The sequence below is a fragment of the Rattus rattus genome, chromosome 10 (assembly GCF_011064425.1).
Source record: "Rattus rattus isolate New Zealand chromosome 10, Rrattus_CSIRO_v1, whole genome shotgun sequence".
Classification (NCBI taxonomy): domain Eukaryota; kingdom Metazoa; phylum Chordata; class Mammalia; order Rodentia; family Muridae; genus Rattus; species Rattus rattus.
Window position 1 is genome coordinate 49,505,444 of NC_046163.1, and position 17,892 is coordinate 49,523,335.

The 17,892-nt window shown below is 47.4% G+C and overlaps 2 protein-coding genes across 4 annotated transcripts in view; one reads left to right on the plus strand and one right to left on the minus strand.

Moving 5' to 3' along the window:
* Window positions 1-2,490: 2,490 nt before the first annotated feature.
* Window positions 2,491-17,892, minus strand: part of LOC116911004 (carboxyl-terminal PDZ ligand of neuronal nitric oxide synthase protein-like) — a 286,728-nt gene continuing 271,326 nt past the window's right edge. For 2 of the 3 annotated variants that reach the window (XM_032914731.1, XM_032914730.1), the window contains exons 11-12: window positions 4,175-4,502; window positions 2,491-3,308 (exon numbers count right to left, since the gene is read on the minus strand). In XM_032914731.1, coding sequence (XP_032770622.1) covers window positions 2,813-3,308; window positions 4,175-4,502 — 824 coding nt within the window. In that variant the 3' untranslated portion in view covers window positions 2,491-2,812. Of the gene's footprint in view, window positions 3,309-4,174; window positions 4,503-7,682; window positions 8,145-17,892 lie in introns of those variants that run through there. The other variant, XM_032914732.1, reaches the window with a different exon arrangement.
* Window positions 10,343-13,873, plus strand: Spata46 (spermatogenesis associated 46). Its single transcript, XM_032914733.1, has 2 exons — window positions 10,343-10,445; window positions 13,279-13,873. Exons 1-2 carry the CDS (start codon window positions 10,343-10,345, stop codon window positions 13,788-13,790), a joined length of 615 nt encoding a protein of 204 aa, XP_032770624.1. The 3' UTR covers window positions 13,791-13,873.

Consider the following 17,892-nt stretch of genomic DNA (forward strand, 5'->3'; position numbering starts at 1 on the left):
CATTCACAGATACATTTCTAGAGAGAAGTGTGGGCTGGGACTAGGGAGGGGATACCTTCTTTCCATGTTTCTGGAAGCTCACTTTGTCCTCTATCAAGGTAAAGCTATGGGCTGAATAGGGTTATACAATGAGGCTGAAAAGAAGTGAAGAGAAAAAGGCCCCAAGACCCCAGCTTCTTTAAACAGACATTGAAGTCAGACCCCTCATTCTTTCCTGTTAGCCCACCTCTGTGCCACATAAGAGCAAACTACCCAAAGGTCAAACCCCTAGAGGATCTGGATTCACTGTGAAGGTTGCTGTGCTGTGGTCTACACTGCTGAGATGGTCGGTGAGCCTGCAGGGGTCACTATGAGCCTGCAGGGGTCACTAGCTGGAAGAGCTGATGTGGAAGCCCTCAGGAGGATTTGTTCCTGCAGGGCAACACTTAGCCCCTTAGCACCAGGCAATATCCGCAGCATCTAACAAGGCTCAGGTTCAGAGGGCCTCCTGAGGTGACAACATCACACCTGTAGCAGGGAGATGGCCAAGTCCATACATCTATGAATCCTAGCAGTTGATGCGGGCACCCACAGCACCAAATCCAACAACAAGCATGAAGTCTGAAGTACTCAGAAGATCCCTCTTCAGGGTGCTTCAGACAATATGGTGGGATCTCTTGACTAACCCTGGGCCTGAGCGTATCAGCAGTATCCTGGGTGCTTAAGCAAGCCAAACCTCATGCTCTTGGTCTTAGGCAACTATTACCTAGTCTCTGAGGAGGTCCCAGAGAGCAGTTACCTGTTGAACTTCCTATTAGAGGAGCAAACCAAGATTTTGATATGGAGAGCTTGGATTACAATGGACTTGTTCTCTGGCAAATGCTTAGACTTTCCACCCTACAGCCTGGACCCTCTGTTTTGGGTAATACTCCACATCACCGTGGGAAAATCCACAGGTTCTCAAATGCTAGCCTTAAGGACTTCTCTGACTTTAGGATCAACGTCACATCCCTGGAATGTTCTTGGAGCGAGGCACATGCGCTACATATGTACTAACTGTCCTGATAGTCCCAACAGTGCCTTCAGATGCCTGGCTGAACAAATTCTCATCTGAGAGGAAGAGATGGGAGTTTGCAGGGAACATGGGATGAAGCCTTACTTTCTGTGACAACAGAAGATGGGGTGAGAGAAGAGGGGTGGAGGGCAGAGATGGTCGAAGTCATACAACTGCTTAAGCAGATGTGTGAGAAGGAAACCTCCACCCTAGGGGTCCAGCTGCAGGAGTTAGCTCAGATGTCTGCTGGTTGGAAGAAGGCAGCACACCAGTGATGATGAACTGGGAAGAGAGACCTGTGTGCCCCAATGTCACAGATGGGAAACCAAGCAGGCAGAAAAGGGAAGAGCGTTGGAAGTAGGGCGAGAGGACTGCTGCATGGCCTGCCCTTGGCTGGATGCACAACCCATAGCCTCCTTGTGGGGCTCTGGTCTCCTTGTTCAAGAATAGGGATTCCTCTTCTGGCTACAAAGGCCCTTGTGACTGGGATTACTACAGAGTCTCCTGGCCACAGGAAGACAGCATGATAGGGCCCCTAAAAGAAGAGAGGGATACAAAGCAAGTTAACCTGGAAGGCAGGAACCAGGGAAGGGTTGATAAGTCTTGTTGGGTCCTTACATAGATCCCGGCAGAAGCAGAGGAGGATCGCCATTACCTGAATGAAAGACAGAGGCTCGAGGTGTCTCTGGGCAGACCCGATGCTGCAGGAATTCAGGCAACTTCAGCACAAGCACAAAGAAGCCGTTTCACCAAAGACAACTGCTTTGCCTCCAAAGTCCTCACCACATTCCAGTCTCTCACATGCTCCACCCTGGCTCTCACACATACGGTTCCCAGCTCCAGGCACTGCCTCATTCTTGGTGTGGAGTGGCCTGAAAAGCTGCTCTGACTCTCGGCAATGCCCTTCTCAGTCCTCACCGTTCTCTTCCCCGTGACCTCTGCTCTTGAAGGACCATTCTGCGTTCCCACGCTCTCCTCTCTGAACATCAGAACGCTCTCTGCTGCTTCTGCAGGGGCCTGCCTACCCGTCTTCACATGCACATAGCAAGGAATCCCAGCAAGGCTGCCCATACCATCATTCCCAAGTGCCTATCGTCACCTAACTGGATGAAAAAAAAAACCTGGAAACCCTGGGTGACATGGCTCAACCTTTGAGGAAGCTCTCAGGGCCTGAAGCCTCAGAAGCACCTCCTCTGACATCAGGCCAGAAGCAGAGGAAAGATGATGGCTAGGGATCCACACTGCTCTGAGGCTGAAGGGACTATAGTGAGACTGTAGTCAAGGTGTCACTTTCCAGGCCAGACCCCATTGTCAAGCCCAAACCTACCATTCTTCCCTAGCTGCCTGTATTCCCTTCAAGGCAGGGAGTCCCTGGACCACTATGGAAGAAAGGGACAGGATCGGGATGGGTGGTTGGGGAGGTCAAAGGACAGACAGCCTATGAATCTGAGCAGACAGGTGAAGAGAATTCCTGCTAAATCCATCCTCCTGGGCTGTGGCCCTGTGGCTCAGTAGGAAGCTGGGACGAGACTGAAGGCGGATGAGTTCCAGTAGCCAGCAGCCAGCAGCCAACGGAGGAGCAGGATGCAACTGAGTCCCTTTGCCGTTCTGCAGACTCCTTCACTGGGACAACGTGTGACCATCTGGTCCTATGACGCTTCAGATAGAGAGTGGGCTCTGCTGTGCCTTCCAACGAGGAAGATGAGGGCACGGCAGAGTTGGGCTATGTGTGGCAGAGGACAAAGTGAAGAGGATGTTCAGCAGGGAAGACAAGAGATTCTACTCAAAGGACAGCAGGTCTGGGTGAAGGCCCTCATTGTCAAGGCTGGAAGTCCGTGCCTGCAGAGGGGGGCTGTTGTTCTCCCAGGACTCAGCCAGGCTGATGGGGCTCAAGCTGAGCTTGAGGCCATTTCTCTCAATGGGGCCAGGGGAGGAGGATTTCCTGCCCTCAGTTGCCTTTCGCTTGGATTCCTCCTGGGTGTTCTTGTGTATCAGGTCAGGTACCAACAAGGACACCTCACCATTGGGTAGAGCCTCTCCCTTCTCTCCCAGCCCAGTGGTAGACTCCGGTCGTGAAGTGTCTGCCGAGACAGGCTGAGCAGTGGGTGGAGAGTCCTGGGCCTGTCCAGGTGACAATTCTGTCCCATAGTCTAGATTGCTTAGGACGGGCTGTGACGAAATCAGCATGTCCTGGGTGGTCTTCAAGGCCCGAGGGGTTCGCTTCCGAGTTATGGGAGGTGGAGGATCCAGCAGAGGGAAGGCTTCTTGGACTGACCTGAAAGTCCATGACGTAAACACTCAGGCTTTATGGGTGATTACATGCCAGTCTACAAACACTCTCAATTCTCTGCTCCAACTGCCCCTTCAACCACACACCCCCTCCGCAGCAAGCGTTTTCTCCATTGAGGGCTTGTTCTGGGTTTAGGGTGTAGATCTTAGCAACTTCAGCCCAACAATCAGCCATGGGGATGTTCTCTCCTCATTCAGCGTGCTCACAGTGGCACAAAGTGTTGCCTCTGTGCGGCTGGATAAAGACTCCAGGGAGCTGAGTCACTTCAGAACCCAAGTACTGGGTCCCCATAAGGGCATATAAGTTCATAGGCATAGGTGTTGGAATGAAGGCCCAGAAGGGAGCTATGGGATGGAGAGAGGGAGCTACATCAGGCTTCTCCCTCTCTATCAAACATACAGCAGCAGTGACAAGGAATGGCTGACAACAGAACCCATGTGGAGAGTTTCTGGGTGATATCAGGGTTCAGATTCAGTTCCAAATACTCACTTTCTGAACTTGGGTCATCTGCAAATGAAAATACACCTAAATGATAGTAGATGGTGGGTCACATCTACTGTCCCAGGGAAACTGAGACAGGAGAATTGCCATGACTTTAAGGTCAGTCTGGACTGTGAGTTCCAGGCTAGCCTGGGCTACAGTGTGAAACAGAGCTAAAGACATGGTACCCAGGTAGGAAGTGATTCTCTAGTCACAAAGGCTGAAGTGGGCTCTCATGAACTCAGGCCTGTCCCTGTTTTTCTTGACAAATGTTCACCCCTTCCTTGGGCCCAATCTCTCCTGTATGCACTGTGGTTTTGTCCATGTTCCTACCTCTACAACTGGGATAATAGTGGGTCAAGAGGACTCACCTTTCATCCTCCAGCCAGGGTCCACAGGCCGCGTCTTCCCCGCCAGGCATCTGGGCCTCGGCAGTCTTGTTAATCTCCATCACACCCACACTGCCCAGGCTTGAAGACTCCTTTCTCCGCAGGAGGTCATTGACCTTGGCCCCCACAGCTTTGCCCAGATTCCTAAGGTGCTGGCTGCTGCCTACCCTCAGTCCTGGTCCTCCTGGCTCTCCAGAGCCAGGGGTGATGGAGCCTGGTGCTCCAGATCTGGACAGGTGGGGGAAGGAATGGCTGGATTGGAGCTTTGGGGTAAGGGTTGTGTTCAAATTCTCAAACATGCTGTGGTCAACTGTGAACAAAGAAAGGGGAAAAAAGAGACCCGCGTAAGTGGAGGGGAGTAGGACTCTGGACTTTGTCACTCAGCTTTCCTGGTTTTGCAATACACCCAAAGCTTATCGCTCCCACAATTTTCTAGAAGCTTCCAGTAAAGATGCTTATAAACTTTCCAGGTTTTTTGGTAGTAGAACAGGAGATCAAACATTCCGGTTGTTCCCCACCCGGGTTAATCAGTGAATGGCTTCTGTCATGAAAAGCCAAGCGTATTCCTTTAAGCTAGCCTCTTCGACATATGGCTTGACCTTTTTGGCCTTGGTGTCACCCAGACCCTTTGAAGCAGAGAGAGAAAGGGGATGGAGCGATGAAATGTGACAGGCTGACACTGCTGTGAGCACATGCTGTGCTCTCTGTCTCAGGCACTGGGTCCAAGGGACTGCTGCAGGAATGAATGGCAGACGAGGATTCTGGGTTGGGAGCTGCCTACTGAAAGCCTCAAGTGTTACACATTCTCTCATGGAATATGGGCCAGCAGCTCCTAAGTAGAGCTTCGGAGGGTAGGTGAGCTCGTGGACACAGAGGCTAGTCAGTCAGACAGACCCAGTGTGTGGTACATGGGCAGGAACTTGCTGTTGGTGAAGCACAAATGTCCTGAGAAATCCATGCTCATCTGTTCCCTGTGAGAGCCTAGTGAAGGAGCTCATTAGGTTAGAGAGAAGCTCAGAGTAATGGTGGGCCTTATGTCAGAATACGAGTTACTGATTGACTGGAATTAGAACTCAGGCCTTCTGATCCAGCATTTAGGGCTCTTTCCTCTACCTGGGTCATGGGATAGCAATGGAAGACCATCCCCTTGGGTCCTGTGGCTCGAACAGTGAGTTTGAGTGGTACCTTCCTGAGAGGGAAACATTCCCAAGGCTGAGGCCACACTTCATGCATCTTTTATATTTGTATCTTCGACCCCTGTACATAGCAGATACTCAATGAGTACCTCAGATGAACTGCCCACATTCACTTTGAATTATGAAGGACAAGATGGTAGCCCTGAGGTCTGTTGAAAAGTCTGGAGCTCCAGGCTCTGAGCCGTGCTGCTCACACACTATGCCAGATAATTTCAGGTCAACTTGACACAGACTAGAGTTACCAAAGAAGAAGCCTCCATTAAGAAAATGTCTCTCTAGGACAGGACCGTAAGCAAGTCTGTAGAGCATTTTCTTAATTAGTGATGGATGGATGGTACCATCTCTGGGCTGGTGGTCCTGGGTTCTATAAGGAAACAGGCTGAGCAAGCCATGGGGATACACCAGTAAGCAGCATCCCTCCATGACGTCTGTATCAGCTCCTGCCTCCAGGTTCTCACACTGTCTGAGTTACTGACCTAATTCCCTTCAGTGATATCTATGGATGTGGAGGCATACGCCAAATAAACTCTTTCCTTCCCAACTTGCTTTTGTCACAGTGTTTCACTATAAGATCAGTGACCCTAACTAAGACACACCAACTCCTGGGCATCTGTATTCTCTCTGAAAACTCAGCTACATTATCAAAGTAGCCAGACTTAGAACCTGAGTTGTCTATGGCCACTGTTGTCTATCCGTCTCTGAGCTCTCACTGTTAATATGTCTGTTAAGGGTCTATCTCAGGAAGCCTTTCCTAAGATTGCCTGAGGCTAAGTCCTTACGTTCAGTCTCACTTGAATGGTACTGCTGAGTTCCAGGCCAGGGGGAGGATGCTTCACTTTCTGTGGCTTGAGTTGAGGGATCCCAACTGGGTCAACCACCTAGACAACTTGTATTTGAAGTGTCCCTGGATAGCAGGGAGAAAGCCATGCAAAAGAGAGTAGGGATAACCTCCCTGGTCTTCACTCTGTTCCATAGGCACATTTCCTCTATGAAATGTGGATTGGTAGCTCCTCAGGTCTCCTGGGGTGGAACTACAGTGTGGTGAGATGGATCCATCAGGGAACAGGGGACAAGCTTCAAGCTGCCAGGACTCCAGAAATGCACCTATCACAGTGGGTGAACTCTCGGCCTACCCCACAGCTGCTCCTGATCAGCCCCTTAAGAGTGTGTCTTGCCATGTTACCCACTCTGACATAATTTCCTATCATGAGCCAAAATCGTTCTCATTGTCTTTAGTTGTGGACTTTGACAGTTTATCCCTCCACATCCTGACATAATTTCCCTATCATGAGCCAAACCTCTTATTTCTCTATTGTCTTTATATTTTAGTTTTGGAAACAACCAAACTCTTAAAAGAAGAGACAGCATCTATTCCTTTTTAACAAACAACAGATGATGCCTCATTTGACCTGTAAACTTCGTTTATCCATAAGGTCTATGAAAGATACTGAATTGCTCAGTGATTTAAGGTGAGTCTATTATATGCTTTCCTTATCATTATCTCAAAATTTCTGAGAAATATATCTCATCTACATAATAGAATGGGAAGCCCCCTTAAAAAGGGCTACAGACCCTTAGAGTACTTTTATCAACTACAAGGCCTGGTTTATGATCTTTCATAAGAATGAGCAATTAATAAATCAGTTTAGCTGAATTTGACTTTTATGAGAATTATTTTTTAAAGCAGATTTAGTGTGTGTGTGTGTGTGTGTGTGTGTGTGTGTGTGTGTGTGTGTACATTGTTGCTATCTTCAGACACACCAGAAGAGGGCATTAGATCTCATTACAGATGGTTGTGAGCCACCATGTGGTTGTAGGGATTTGAACTCAGGACCTCTGGAAGAACAGTTGGTGCTCATAACCACTGAACCATCTCTCCAGCCCTTATGGGAATTCTTAACTACATCTCAGTGATGACCAATAGTATAAGGACATCACTCAGACTGTCTCCAGACTTGTGAAATCAGTCTCAGAAGGCACACAAGCCCTCTCTGTGGCAGTGCTTATAAGGTCAGGGTAGAAAAACACCCGTCTTCTCTGCAAAGCTGGCCTCTATCTTGGGCTTCTATCGTCCCCATGATGAGCCTCTTTCCTGCTGAAGAGCCTCTCACACTCTGTCCCCTTCAGCCTCAGGACTAGAATCTTGGTGACTGAGAGAACAATGTTGAGGATATGAAATGTGGTTGGATCCCAGATGGCAGGACCCCCCAAAAGCACCCCCAGAACATGCACATACTCAAGCAGAGAGGGGCATCTGGGAAGATATGTCATCCACAAGAGAGAGGGAATCTTACCTGTCCGAGAAAAGGGCTCGAAAAGCAGGTGGGAAACAAATAAGAAAAAGACACATTTATGTAGTGAGCAACCACTTTTGGAGAGGTACTTCCTGTTTGCACCATCAGCAACAACTCATGAAAAAGACTGCTACACAGGGGCACGGCGAAACCCTGGAGAGCCAAGTTCCCATGAATTCTCCGATATCTAAGTCAAAACAGGCTCATGATTTCAAAACAACTGAAAGACACTACTGCAGCCTTCCCAATTTCCTTCCCGACATTCTGGGCCCCCTTTACAAGACCTTCATATTCCTAGTTGGCCACAGGGACACTTCTAAGTCCCTTGGGTCCTGTGCTTATAGCTCACATCTATATTCTTTTCACATGTAAATTGCTAGGCTGTGGTCAGGAAGACATTCATACACTCTACCTCAGTCTAAAGCAACTGTATGGAAAAGCCAAGTGGCAGAGGCTGCCCATCCCAGGCAGCTGATGGAGAAGGGGATTCTCCATCACGTATCCTGACTCCCAGACCCCAGGAGCTTCCTTTACACCATGGTGACCTAAAAAGTAATCAACAACCTCAGAGGCACCAACAGAGCAAAGTTCAATTTACACTATAAACATTCTAGCACTCTAAACCAATCACTGGGAGAAACAAGAGGGAAATCGGTTCTCTCATCCCCTCACATGTTTAAGTACCTGGGAATAAATGCTCAGACATGTTCTACAGGAAGGCCATAGTTGGAGCTTAGGAGCGGAGCATCTTTTGTAGCCTGTGCAAACATATTGTCCTTTACATCCAAAACACTTCTATGTATCTAAGTTAATGGGCTGTGATTGTCCAGCAGAGGCGCCTGCACCTCTCTTTCAAATGTCACAATCACCTTCCATTCTTACGTATCTTTCAAGGGTGCTAGGTTGTTATACAGGGAAGGAGGCAGATCGAGAAGGCAGCCCTGGAGTCCACAGTCTCATCGGCGCACTGCCTTATAAGGAGCAAATGGGGTGGAGGAAGCCACTTGCCTAAAAGAGCAGCGACAATTAGAAACAGTATCTGGTCGCCAGTCTTAGGAAGTCTATGTTGAAGTTTTTAGTATAAAAGGATATAGGGTAATTTAAATAGTTCAGATATAGGGTAAGCTAAATAGTTCAAAGCACAAATAAGCAAATGAAACACATGTAAAGACTGGGAATGTTGCTCAGTGGTAGAGTGCTTACCCAGCATTTCATCCCCCAATGACTGACTGGTACATGTTCACACACACACACACACACAGAGAGAGAGAGAGAGAGAGAGAGAGAGAGAGAGAGAGAGAGAGAGAGAGAGAGAGAGAGAGAGAGAGAGGAGAGAGAGAGAGAAGAGAGAAGAGAGAGAGAGAGGAGGGGAACTGACCACACAAAATGGGATGAGATGTTAAAACAGGAAAATCTGGCTTCACAGTATATGGTAGAAATTTTAACTTCTGAAAATTTTAGATAATGAAATTATTTTCTAAAAAAAAAATATCAAAAAACATGCCCTAAACAACACAACCAGTAAAATGAAATAAGGAAAATATTGTGTGGTAGAGGCCAGGAAAATAAGGGGGAAGAACAAGGTGGTTACTCCCAGAGGAAGGAGAGTCCCCAGGGATGCTCACACAGAAGAGGTGACAGTCATAAAGAAAATAGGTGACAAGCAACACCAGTGCAAACAGCTCTCCAGTGTTCTTCCTTCTTTCCGGGTATTTGTAGCCAACACAGGCCACTGAAGAATGTAAGTTAAAAAATCAAGCTATTAGCCCCCTTGTGAACTAGGATGGCAGAGATCTCCCACTGTGTACTTCCTGTTCACTCCTCATACTTTCTTTTGCTGTGTACATAGTCCCTGGGGCCATTTCCTGAGTCACTGAAGCTTTTCTTAGAAAGTTCTTGCCTTTACCTATATCCTAAAGTATATTTCTTATGTTTTCTCTAGCAATTCCAGTATGTCCAGCTAGAATTTGTCTGTGATCTACTCTGAAGTGACCTTTGCATGTGGCCAAAAATTAGGTGGCTACACCTTTGCCTGTTTACTTCCAGGGCCCCTGTTTCATTAGTCTGTTTGCAGAAGGTATAATCTTAAATAAAGCCACCTACATTGGAAAGAAAAAAAACTGGATATCTTTCATGGGCAGATTCTAGTTTGTTATATATATATATATATATATATATATATATATATATATATATGAGATATATCATATCATATAGAATATAGGTAGAGCCAGGAAAAAGAAAACTAGAAAAAGACCCAGAAATAATAAATATGCCAAGGAAAGAGGAGAAAAGAACACACATGACATGGAAGCAGAAAGATTCCAGGAAAGGCTGTAGGGGTTGGGAGGTTACAGTGCAATAGAGATGGGGAAGGGAAATCTACGAAACACACTGTTCAAAAACTCTATAATGATCGCCAATTCTTTGTATACCAATTAAAGAGTTAAATTAAAAAGAAAACAAGCAACCACTCAAGTTTTAAAAAGGAAAAAAGTCTTGAACACAAGAAAACTACATCCATCTTTCAAACTCATAACCTAACTGAATGGAACCATGGGTTGTGATGTCAGCCGCATTCAGAATGTTCATTGCCTAGACAACCTGGCCAACCTCTCAGGAGCTGGTGTGTGACCTCCGTTATCCTGTGTGGTCAGAACATGGAGAATTTCTCACTCCTCAGCACCTCCAGACCTCGTATCTCTTCCTCTGCCCTGAGTGCTTTTCCCGACATTATGTCCTCACTTGCGACCAGCTTGCCAGGTAAACGCTGAAGTCACTAGGGCTACAAAGATGTGGGATTTCCTGTGTTAAACCTATCGGAGTTTTGTTTTAAATACATGATCTTGTCAGATAGTGCTGTAGAATCATGATTGGTTGAGAAAGTCAAATACTATAGGGCGAGAATATAAGATTTCAAAAGACTCCATTCCTGGTAAGTCTTGCTCTTTCATAATCTCTAGCAAGGGACAGTTGGGGGTACGTTTGCTGTCACATTTCCCCCCTAAAGCCTATTTCTACATGAAATCTCGAGGTGACGGTCTGTCTACATAGAGAGCATGTGCTCGCATTAACTAGGTCTTAAACTGGCAAGCAGTAGGCTTGAGGATCATAGGAAGGAACAAGGACGACACGTGAGGGCTTTTCAACGGAAGTGTGAGCCCTAGCTGTCTTTGGATACTTTGTGGGTTCTTCTTTCTTCCACCCTTCTCCACTCCCTTTCCACTCTTTCAATCTCCTAACACTAGATAGGAGAGAAAAAAGAAAAGAGAGGAAAGGAAGAACAACAACAAATTATATATCCTGACAATGAAGATCAAACTTGCCCCCCAAGGAACTCAATACCCATAATCACCACGAAGTACCCTAAGGATTACTTTTCGACCCCCACTATTTCCTGCTGATTAGGGGCACTGAGTTCCTTGGGGTCCAGTTTGATCTTCATTGTCAGGATATCTAAGTTGTTCTTGTTGTTTCTTCTTTGCATAACCAGGACCAAGAGTAACCAACAACATATCTTGCCTCTTAGGGCCATTTATACATCCTCTGAAAAGTCCCTAGAATTTCAAATTACACAATCACTCACATATGATCTGCAGGTGGCAAAATCACACCCCTGCTAGAGCACAAGGTAAATCATAGTCAGCTGCTGTGGACAAACAGAAGCAGCCCCATATCCCACACCTGGGATTGAAATGAAAACATACTCATGCAATACTTCTGTGTTTGTTTGTTTGTTTCTTGTAAAGAAACTAAAATTCCAAAATTGTCACTAGTGACCCTGGCTTATCCATGTGAGTGAGCATGAGGTGGAAGCTGAGAAAGGCAGGTTCTGAGGGCGCCACAGATCCAATGGTCTGGAACAAGATCCTTTAGGGCACTGGTTCTCAACCTTCCTAATGCTTCCTTTAGTCCAGTTCCTCATGTTGTGGTGACCATAAAAATATTTTCGTTACTACTTCATAAGTGTAATTTTGCTACTGTTAAGAACTGCAGTGTAAATATCTGTGTTTTCCAATGGTCTTAAGGTAACTCCTGTGAAAGGGTTAGGAGACCCCCAAAGGGGTCTCCCCTTTTAGCTGAGAACCAGCTCTAGGGATTCTCACACACACCAGACTTGAACTGCACTGCTGTGGGAGTTCTAAACATCCATTTGTCTCTACATTTTAAAATCTGTCTCCTAGAAGCCTAGCTATTGCCTGGGTTTAAGGGAGATCCACTTTCTCCTAGACCTACCTAGTGGCTGGGATCAAACCCAGAGCCTCATGAATGTTTGTCAAGCATTCTACCACCCAGCTAATCCTCAACCCTAGATGCCCATAAACTTTTCTCAAGTGAACTTTGCAACAAAGGCCCACATGCCCCCTCTGACTGAAGACTTGAGGTCCTACAATTGGAGTACCTAGCTTCTCATTCTCAAACGGACCGTGCAACATGCCTATGTGGGCTGTGGCCAGGGCTCCCATCCTGCAACCTGTGTCCAGAGTCCTGTGAAATTGATATTACTCATGATAAGCAAGAGCATCAGGTGAGGGGTGGGACAAGGAGAAAGGTGTCATCTGAGGCAAATCTTCAGTACTAAGGCTTGAAACCACGGCTTTAATCCATCATGCTAGATATGACCTTTACTGTTACAACATGCCCCAGGCCTGAATAAGTCTTACAACCTGGTTTCTGGAGGACCTTTTTGGTAGGTCTGAAGAAACTGCCCCATCTGTGACTACCTGGGAACACCACCTAGAACAGGCCTGCTGGAGTTCAAAGGTCACTGTTATGCATTAGTTTTGAGACCCATAGCACACAGAAGGTGAGTCTCTAAAAGTATGTCTTTGGGAGTCCCCTTAAAGGAATCCCAATCTTGCTCAGTTCACCACAGTTTCTTCTGTAGCCCAGACACTGTAAAAACAGTCAGACCAGGTCAGATCCTGCTTCCCCAGGACCCAAGCAAATGTTCTGTGGCATTGGATGTACAGCCAAGTGCCTGCAGCATGTGAGGCCTTCTCCTATTTTGGGCAGGGGCATGTGAGAAGCTGAAGGGGTCATGGGCTGTACCCCTAAGGGAAGGATGTCTACAACTCCACTCCACATGCTGACGTTGCAGCTGTGTCTCGTTCAGTAGATGCTCATAGGCCCACGAAGGCACCTCACCTCCTCAGTCCCATCTCTCAAGCTCATGCGAATAGTTAGTTTCTGTCTGAGTGGTCTATGGAGGGATTAAGATGGGTACTGAGGCTGGAAAAATGGTTCATTGGTGGCAAATGACAATTAGATATCAATGTCTACCTATTCTTGTCTATCCTTAGAGGAGTCACAAGTCAAGGTGTCTTTACACAGAGAAAGTTCAGTCTCCTGCCCAGATATCTGATGGCCATTTTAACCAGCAGAAAAAGAATGTGGTAGGAATGGATGTCTTAGGCTGTTTTTCCTATTCCATCAACACCTTCCTCTAAGCCATCATCAAGGCGGAACACCGATCCCTTGAGGTCTTGCCTAGTCAACTGCCTGTCTGTCTGGTTCTCCTGACCCCTCCAGCCACTTCTGGCTCCCTTTTGGCTGCCCTTAGCCCCAGACTCAGACCCTGCTCTTTCCTTTGCAGACTTGGGGGACACCCAGAATGGGGAGCAGCTGAGGCGGAACTGCACCATCTACCGACCCTGGTTCTCCCCTTACAGCTACTTCGTATGCACGGACAAAGAGAGCCACCTGGAGGCCTATGGGTTCCCAGAGGTGGACCGGGAAGAGGGCAGAGGGGATAACTGTCTTCTTGAAGATGTGGCTGAGAGTGTCTGCTCATCTTCCTCCTCCCAAGAGAACACATACCCCAGGGAGGCCAACAAGAAATCCAAGCATGGTTTGGATTCCATCACATCCCAGGACATCTTAATGGCTTCCAAGTGGCACCCAGCCCAGCAGAATGGCTACAAGTGTGCGGCCTGTTGCCGCATGTACCCCACTCTGCACTCTCTCAAGAGCCACATCAAGGGGGGTTTCAAGGAGGGTTTCAGCTGCAAAGTGTACTACCGCAAGCTCAAAACCCTCTGGGGCAAGGAGCAAAAGGCCCGGACAGGAGATAGGATCTCCTTGGGCAGCTGCCAGGCCTTCAAGTAGTCCTGCTGACATCTCAGGTAAATAGGGATGAAGCCTATTTATGCCTCTAGAGGGGTACCAATAAATTGAAATTAGTCATAGCCTTCTTTTGTCAAGTCTGGTCAGCCTCCATCATCTGCTGCTTCTCTTGGTACCTAGTGAATCTTCATCACCTTCAATCAGTGGTTGCTTAGCAACACCAGACCCACCTCTTTGCCTCCCCTTCTCTCTCTCTCTCTCTCTCTCTCTCTCTCTCTCTCTCTCTCTCTCTCTCTCTGACTCTGTGTCTGTCTCTCTCTCATGATAAACATAATTCTTGGAGTTTGAGAATATCCTCTAAGTGGCTGGCTGTTAAATCGAGGTGGCCAGACTAGCAGTGATGAGAACTAATAAAAGACCAAGTTTCTACTCCCTCCATCAGCTTTTGCCCTAACCAGCCTCCAAGGTGACTGAAGCCGCTCATATGTAAACAGCACTACTCCATGATGCTGGTTTACAGGCTTAGTCCTCACCCACACCCAGGATAAAGGTCAGAGAAAGAATTCCTGCAGTTTAAACACATCTTAGATATTAACCTTTCGAGGCTAGTAAGCCGGTGGAAAAGGCAAGATGGCTCCGATCATAAGCTAGGAAGGAGACAAGGAGGGTGGGCTATCGCCACCATGTGTACCACGACTGCTATTCAGAGTGGGTATCTCTTGCTGAAGCCGACACAGTCATGCTTACTCCAGGAGATCTCTTTCCATGGCTAGTTTCCATGGGCAGGTTACATGTGACAACACTACATGCTGTCACCACATAATGTACCAGTTGGACAGTCCTGACCTTTACTTCATTTTAGGGCAACCCTCTCTGCCAACCTGAAGCAGAAAGGTGACTTGGCATTTCCTCTCAGGGACTGGGTATCAGTCGTTTTTCAGTCTTTGCCTCCCCCAAGAGTGGGTCAGTGTGTGCAGGTTCCTCCTTAGTCTGCCCCATGATGCATGGCGGTCTCTCTTCCTGGAGCCCGACTTTGGGTCTTAGCAGAGCTGCTTCTGTTTATCGTTGTGTTATCAAAATACCAAGTCTAGCTCTTATGTTTCCCCAGCATGAGAAAGGCTGTGTTCACATCCCTGTCACTTAGCGTACCATGAGGACAACCCCGATTCACCATCAGTCCCTTCCTTCCATGGCCTTTTCTGTGCCCTCTCTGCCTAGCAAGAGTCCAGAGTCTGTCAGGCTCAAGAAGCTAGGCGGTGTCTAGGCAACCTTGACATCCATGGATACCATTCCCCAAGGGAGAGAGAAGTGACTGGTGATCCTTACTGGTACCTACTCTTGTTTTTTTTTTTTTTTTTTTTTTTTTTTTTTTTTTTGTTTTTGTTTTTTTTTTTTTTGTTTTTTTGGAAAAGCCACTGAACTCAGGAAGGTGGCGTCTTACATGTTCGACTGTGCACATGTGTCCTGGTCCTTTGATACGGTTCTTCGGCAAGTACAGCGAAAAGCATAGATGGCAGAGGCCCCTCTCAGTTTCATCACCGCCTGAGAAACTGGCTCCTAATCCTCCATCAACCCTATGTTCCTTGCTCCAGGGCCTCTGCATCACATTTCCTCAACATCCAAGAGGAAAAGCAGCTGCTGGGCAAGGGTGAGGGGGTGTGGGGGGTGTGGGTAAGGGGTGGGGGGGGACCACAGCATATATTCATCACTATCCAGACAGTGTCCAGTATCTTCTCACTAGGGACAGGAAGGTGCTTCCCACATTTTGCATTTAATGTAGCGGGTGTCATCATAGCCCCAGGAACATTTCTGGAACAGAGCTCCATGCAGTTTTAGCACATAGGAAAGGGTGCCTAGCAGACACCTGGACCTACCAGCATGGGAGTGTAGAGAAGGCAGCACTCTAAATACAAACTTTACCCTGAGGTACCGGAACTCTCTGCTGAGGCCTTTACAAGGCTCTTACATGCTCTCATGCAAGTTGCAAGTGGCATATACCATTCCAGTGTACAGGTGAGAAAAATTGATGAGTTCACTTCACTGTCAGAGAAGAATGAGCAGTGTACAAGCCTCGTCAGCCTCCTCAGCCTTTCTTTTGCCTTCCAAACAGCCTAAAGTCCTCATTTGGGGAAGTCAGAAAAGCTTCCCGAATGGGCTGCACTGTGAGACTCTGAAGACCATTTCTGGAATGTTCTTTCTGCTCTCTCATTACTGCTGTACCCTGGGAAGCCCATGTTCCCATGTACCAGGATTCCTCTGTGAATCCTTGGTGCTATGATCTGTCTAGGAAGATATGGAGGGGGAGGCTATGCTGTTCCCTGTAAAAACTTGGTTGAAACGGGCCCATGTGGGCAACTACCAAATAGAGATCTCAGACACTGAGTCCAGGGGTCAATGAAATGAAACAGTCTTGATCATAGTGTGGAAGAAACAATGGCATAGTGGTTTGGTGCTGGAACTCACTGCTACTACTGTCATGTCCTAATGGCATCAGAAATCTGAAAATACTGGGGGCGGGTTAGAAGAGTCCAAAAAACTGGATGTCGGCTAGGGCGCTGCAATCCGTTTTAATGGCCTTAGTTTGGATAACTCCTCTTCACGATTGTCCTATGTGTGGTAGGATCCCTGATTCCTGCCCTCTGTATTCCTAAAGCATCCATCTCCTAGCTGTGAGAGAGGATGAAATATCCAGACACTGTCAAATGTCCCCCAGGGAAATGAATTTACTTCCCATTAATACCAGTGGATAGCTTAACCCTGCAGGGCTGGTCTGGTCTATATGCCATGCCATGGAGGATCCCCCTTGCTCTTCTCCTCTGAGAAATATGAATTCATTCATTCTCTCTCTCTCTTTCTTTCTTTCTTTCTTTCTTTCTTTCTTTTTTCTTTCTTTTTCTTCCTTCCTTTCTTCCTTCCTTCCTTCCTTCCTTCCTTCCTTTTTCCCCAGACAGGATTTTTTTCTATGTATCCCTGGCTGGATCTGTAGACCAGGATGGCCTTGAACTAACAGAGATCCACTTGCCCCTGCCTACTGATTAAGGGCGTGGGCCACCACTGCCCAGTGCGAATTCTTTCCATATCATCCCCCAGAGCTGATGATACTTGGTCAGGAAGTAGGTACAAGGGACGAGGACAGAAGAAGCAGGTTAAATAGAAGAAGTAAGTAGAGACAATGGGAAAGCTTTTAGAAATAAGAAAGGTTTATTTAGCAAAAGCCACTAACTAGTGACAACATCCCAGGGTAAGTGCACTTACATCAACAGAACCGTTTCCCAGAGAGCTGACCCAACAGTTAAGGACAAAACAGTTTTAGGAAGCAGAAGGCTAGGATAGGTGGGAGGGAGGAGGGTGGGGAGCAGTCGAGCAAAGAGCAAATAAAGGAACACAATCTGTAAACAAGGTCAGCTGAGAGTCAGGAAGGTTTTCACAGATAGCATCAGTAGAAGCAGGAATGTAAGGAATACAGTTTCCGGTTCCCATGTGCCGTCCATCCTGTGCAGAGAAGATCTGTCCTGCCTCTGCGACTGCAAAGTCTTGTATGCCCAAGAGTTTTCCTGCACCTGGGGCGGGCATCACTAAGGAACCCCTGATATCCATGTGTCCTCCACATAGGGCAGAGTAGAAGGGTGAAAAGGAGGAAGGCAGAGTTGGGTTAGCAGTGCAAGAAGCAAAGAAGGGTGCAGCTGTTGTTGGGGACTCAGGTCTGCGGCACTCCCTGTCCTGTCTGTTGGACTAAATGGACGGTCGGTGGCTGGTGACCTCATAAGGCCCCTAGATCTGCTCTTTGTTTCCCATCTCCACAGACCAAGTGTGTCCAGATTCGGGTCTTACTGGGGAGGATATGGCACACAAATGGATTCTCCAGGGAAGTCTTTAATCAGGGAAAGGGGAGGGTCAAAGAAGACAGAAACCAAGGGCAAAGTCTTCCATGAGTCTCAAGTCATCATCTACCCATCCATTAGACATTTCTCCAACTCTTCCACCTCTTCCGTTCCTTCCTCTTTCCTTTGCAGGGCTTTAAGAACCAGTATCTTACCCACACACTGCTTCACTCTATCCTACAAAGCCCTTTCCACCCACAATCCACACACTTCTACTTGTTTCTGATTTTACTCTCAGCTCCCGCTCATGGGAAGTAGACCTT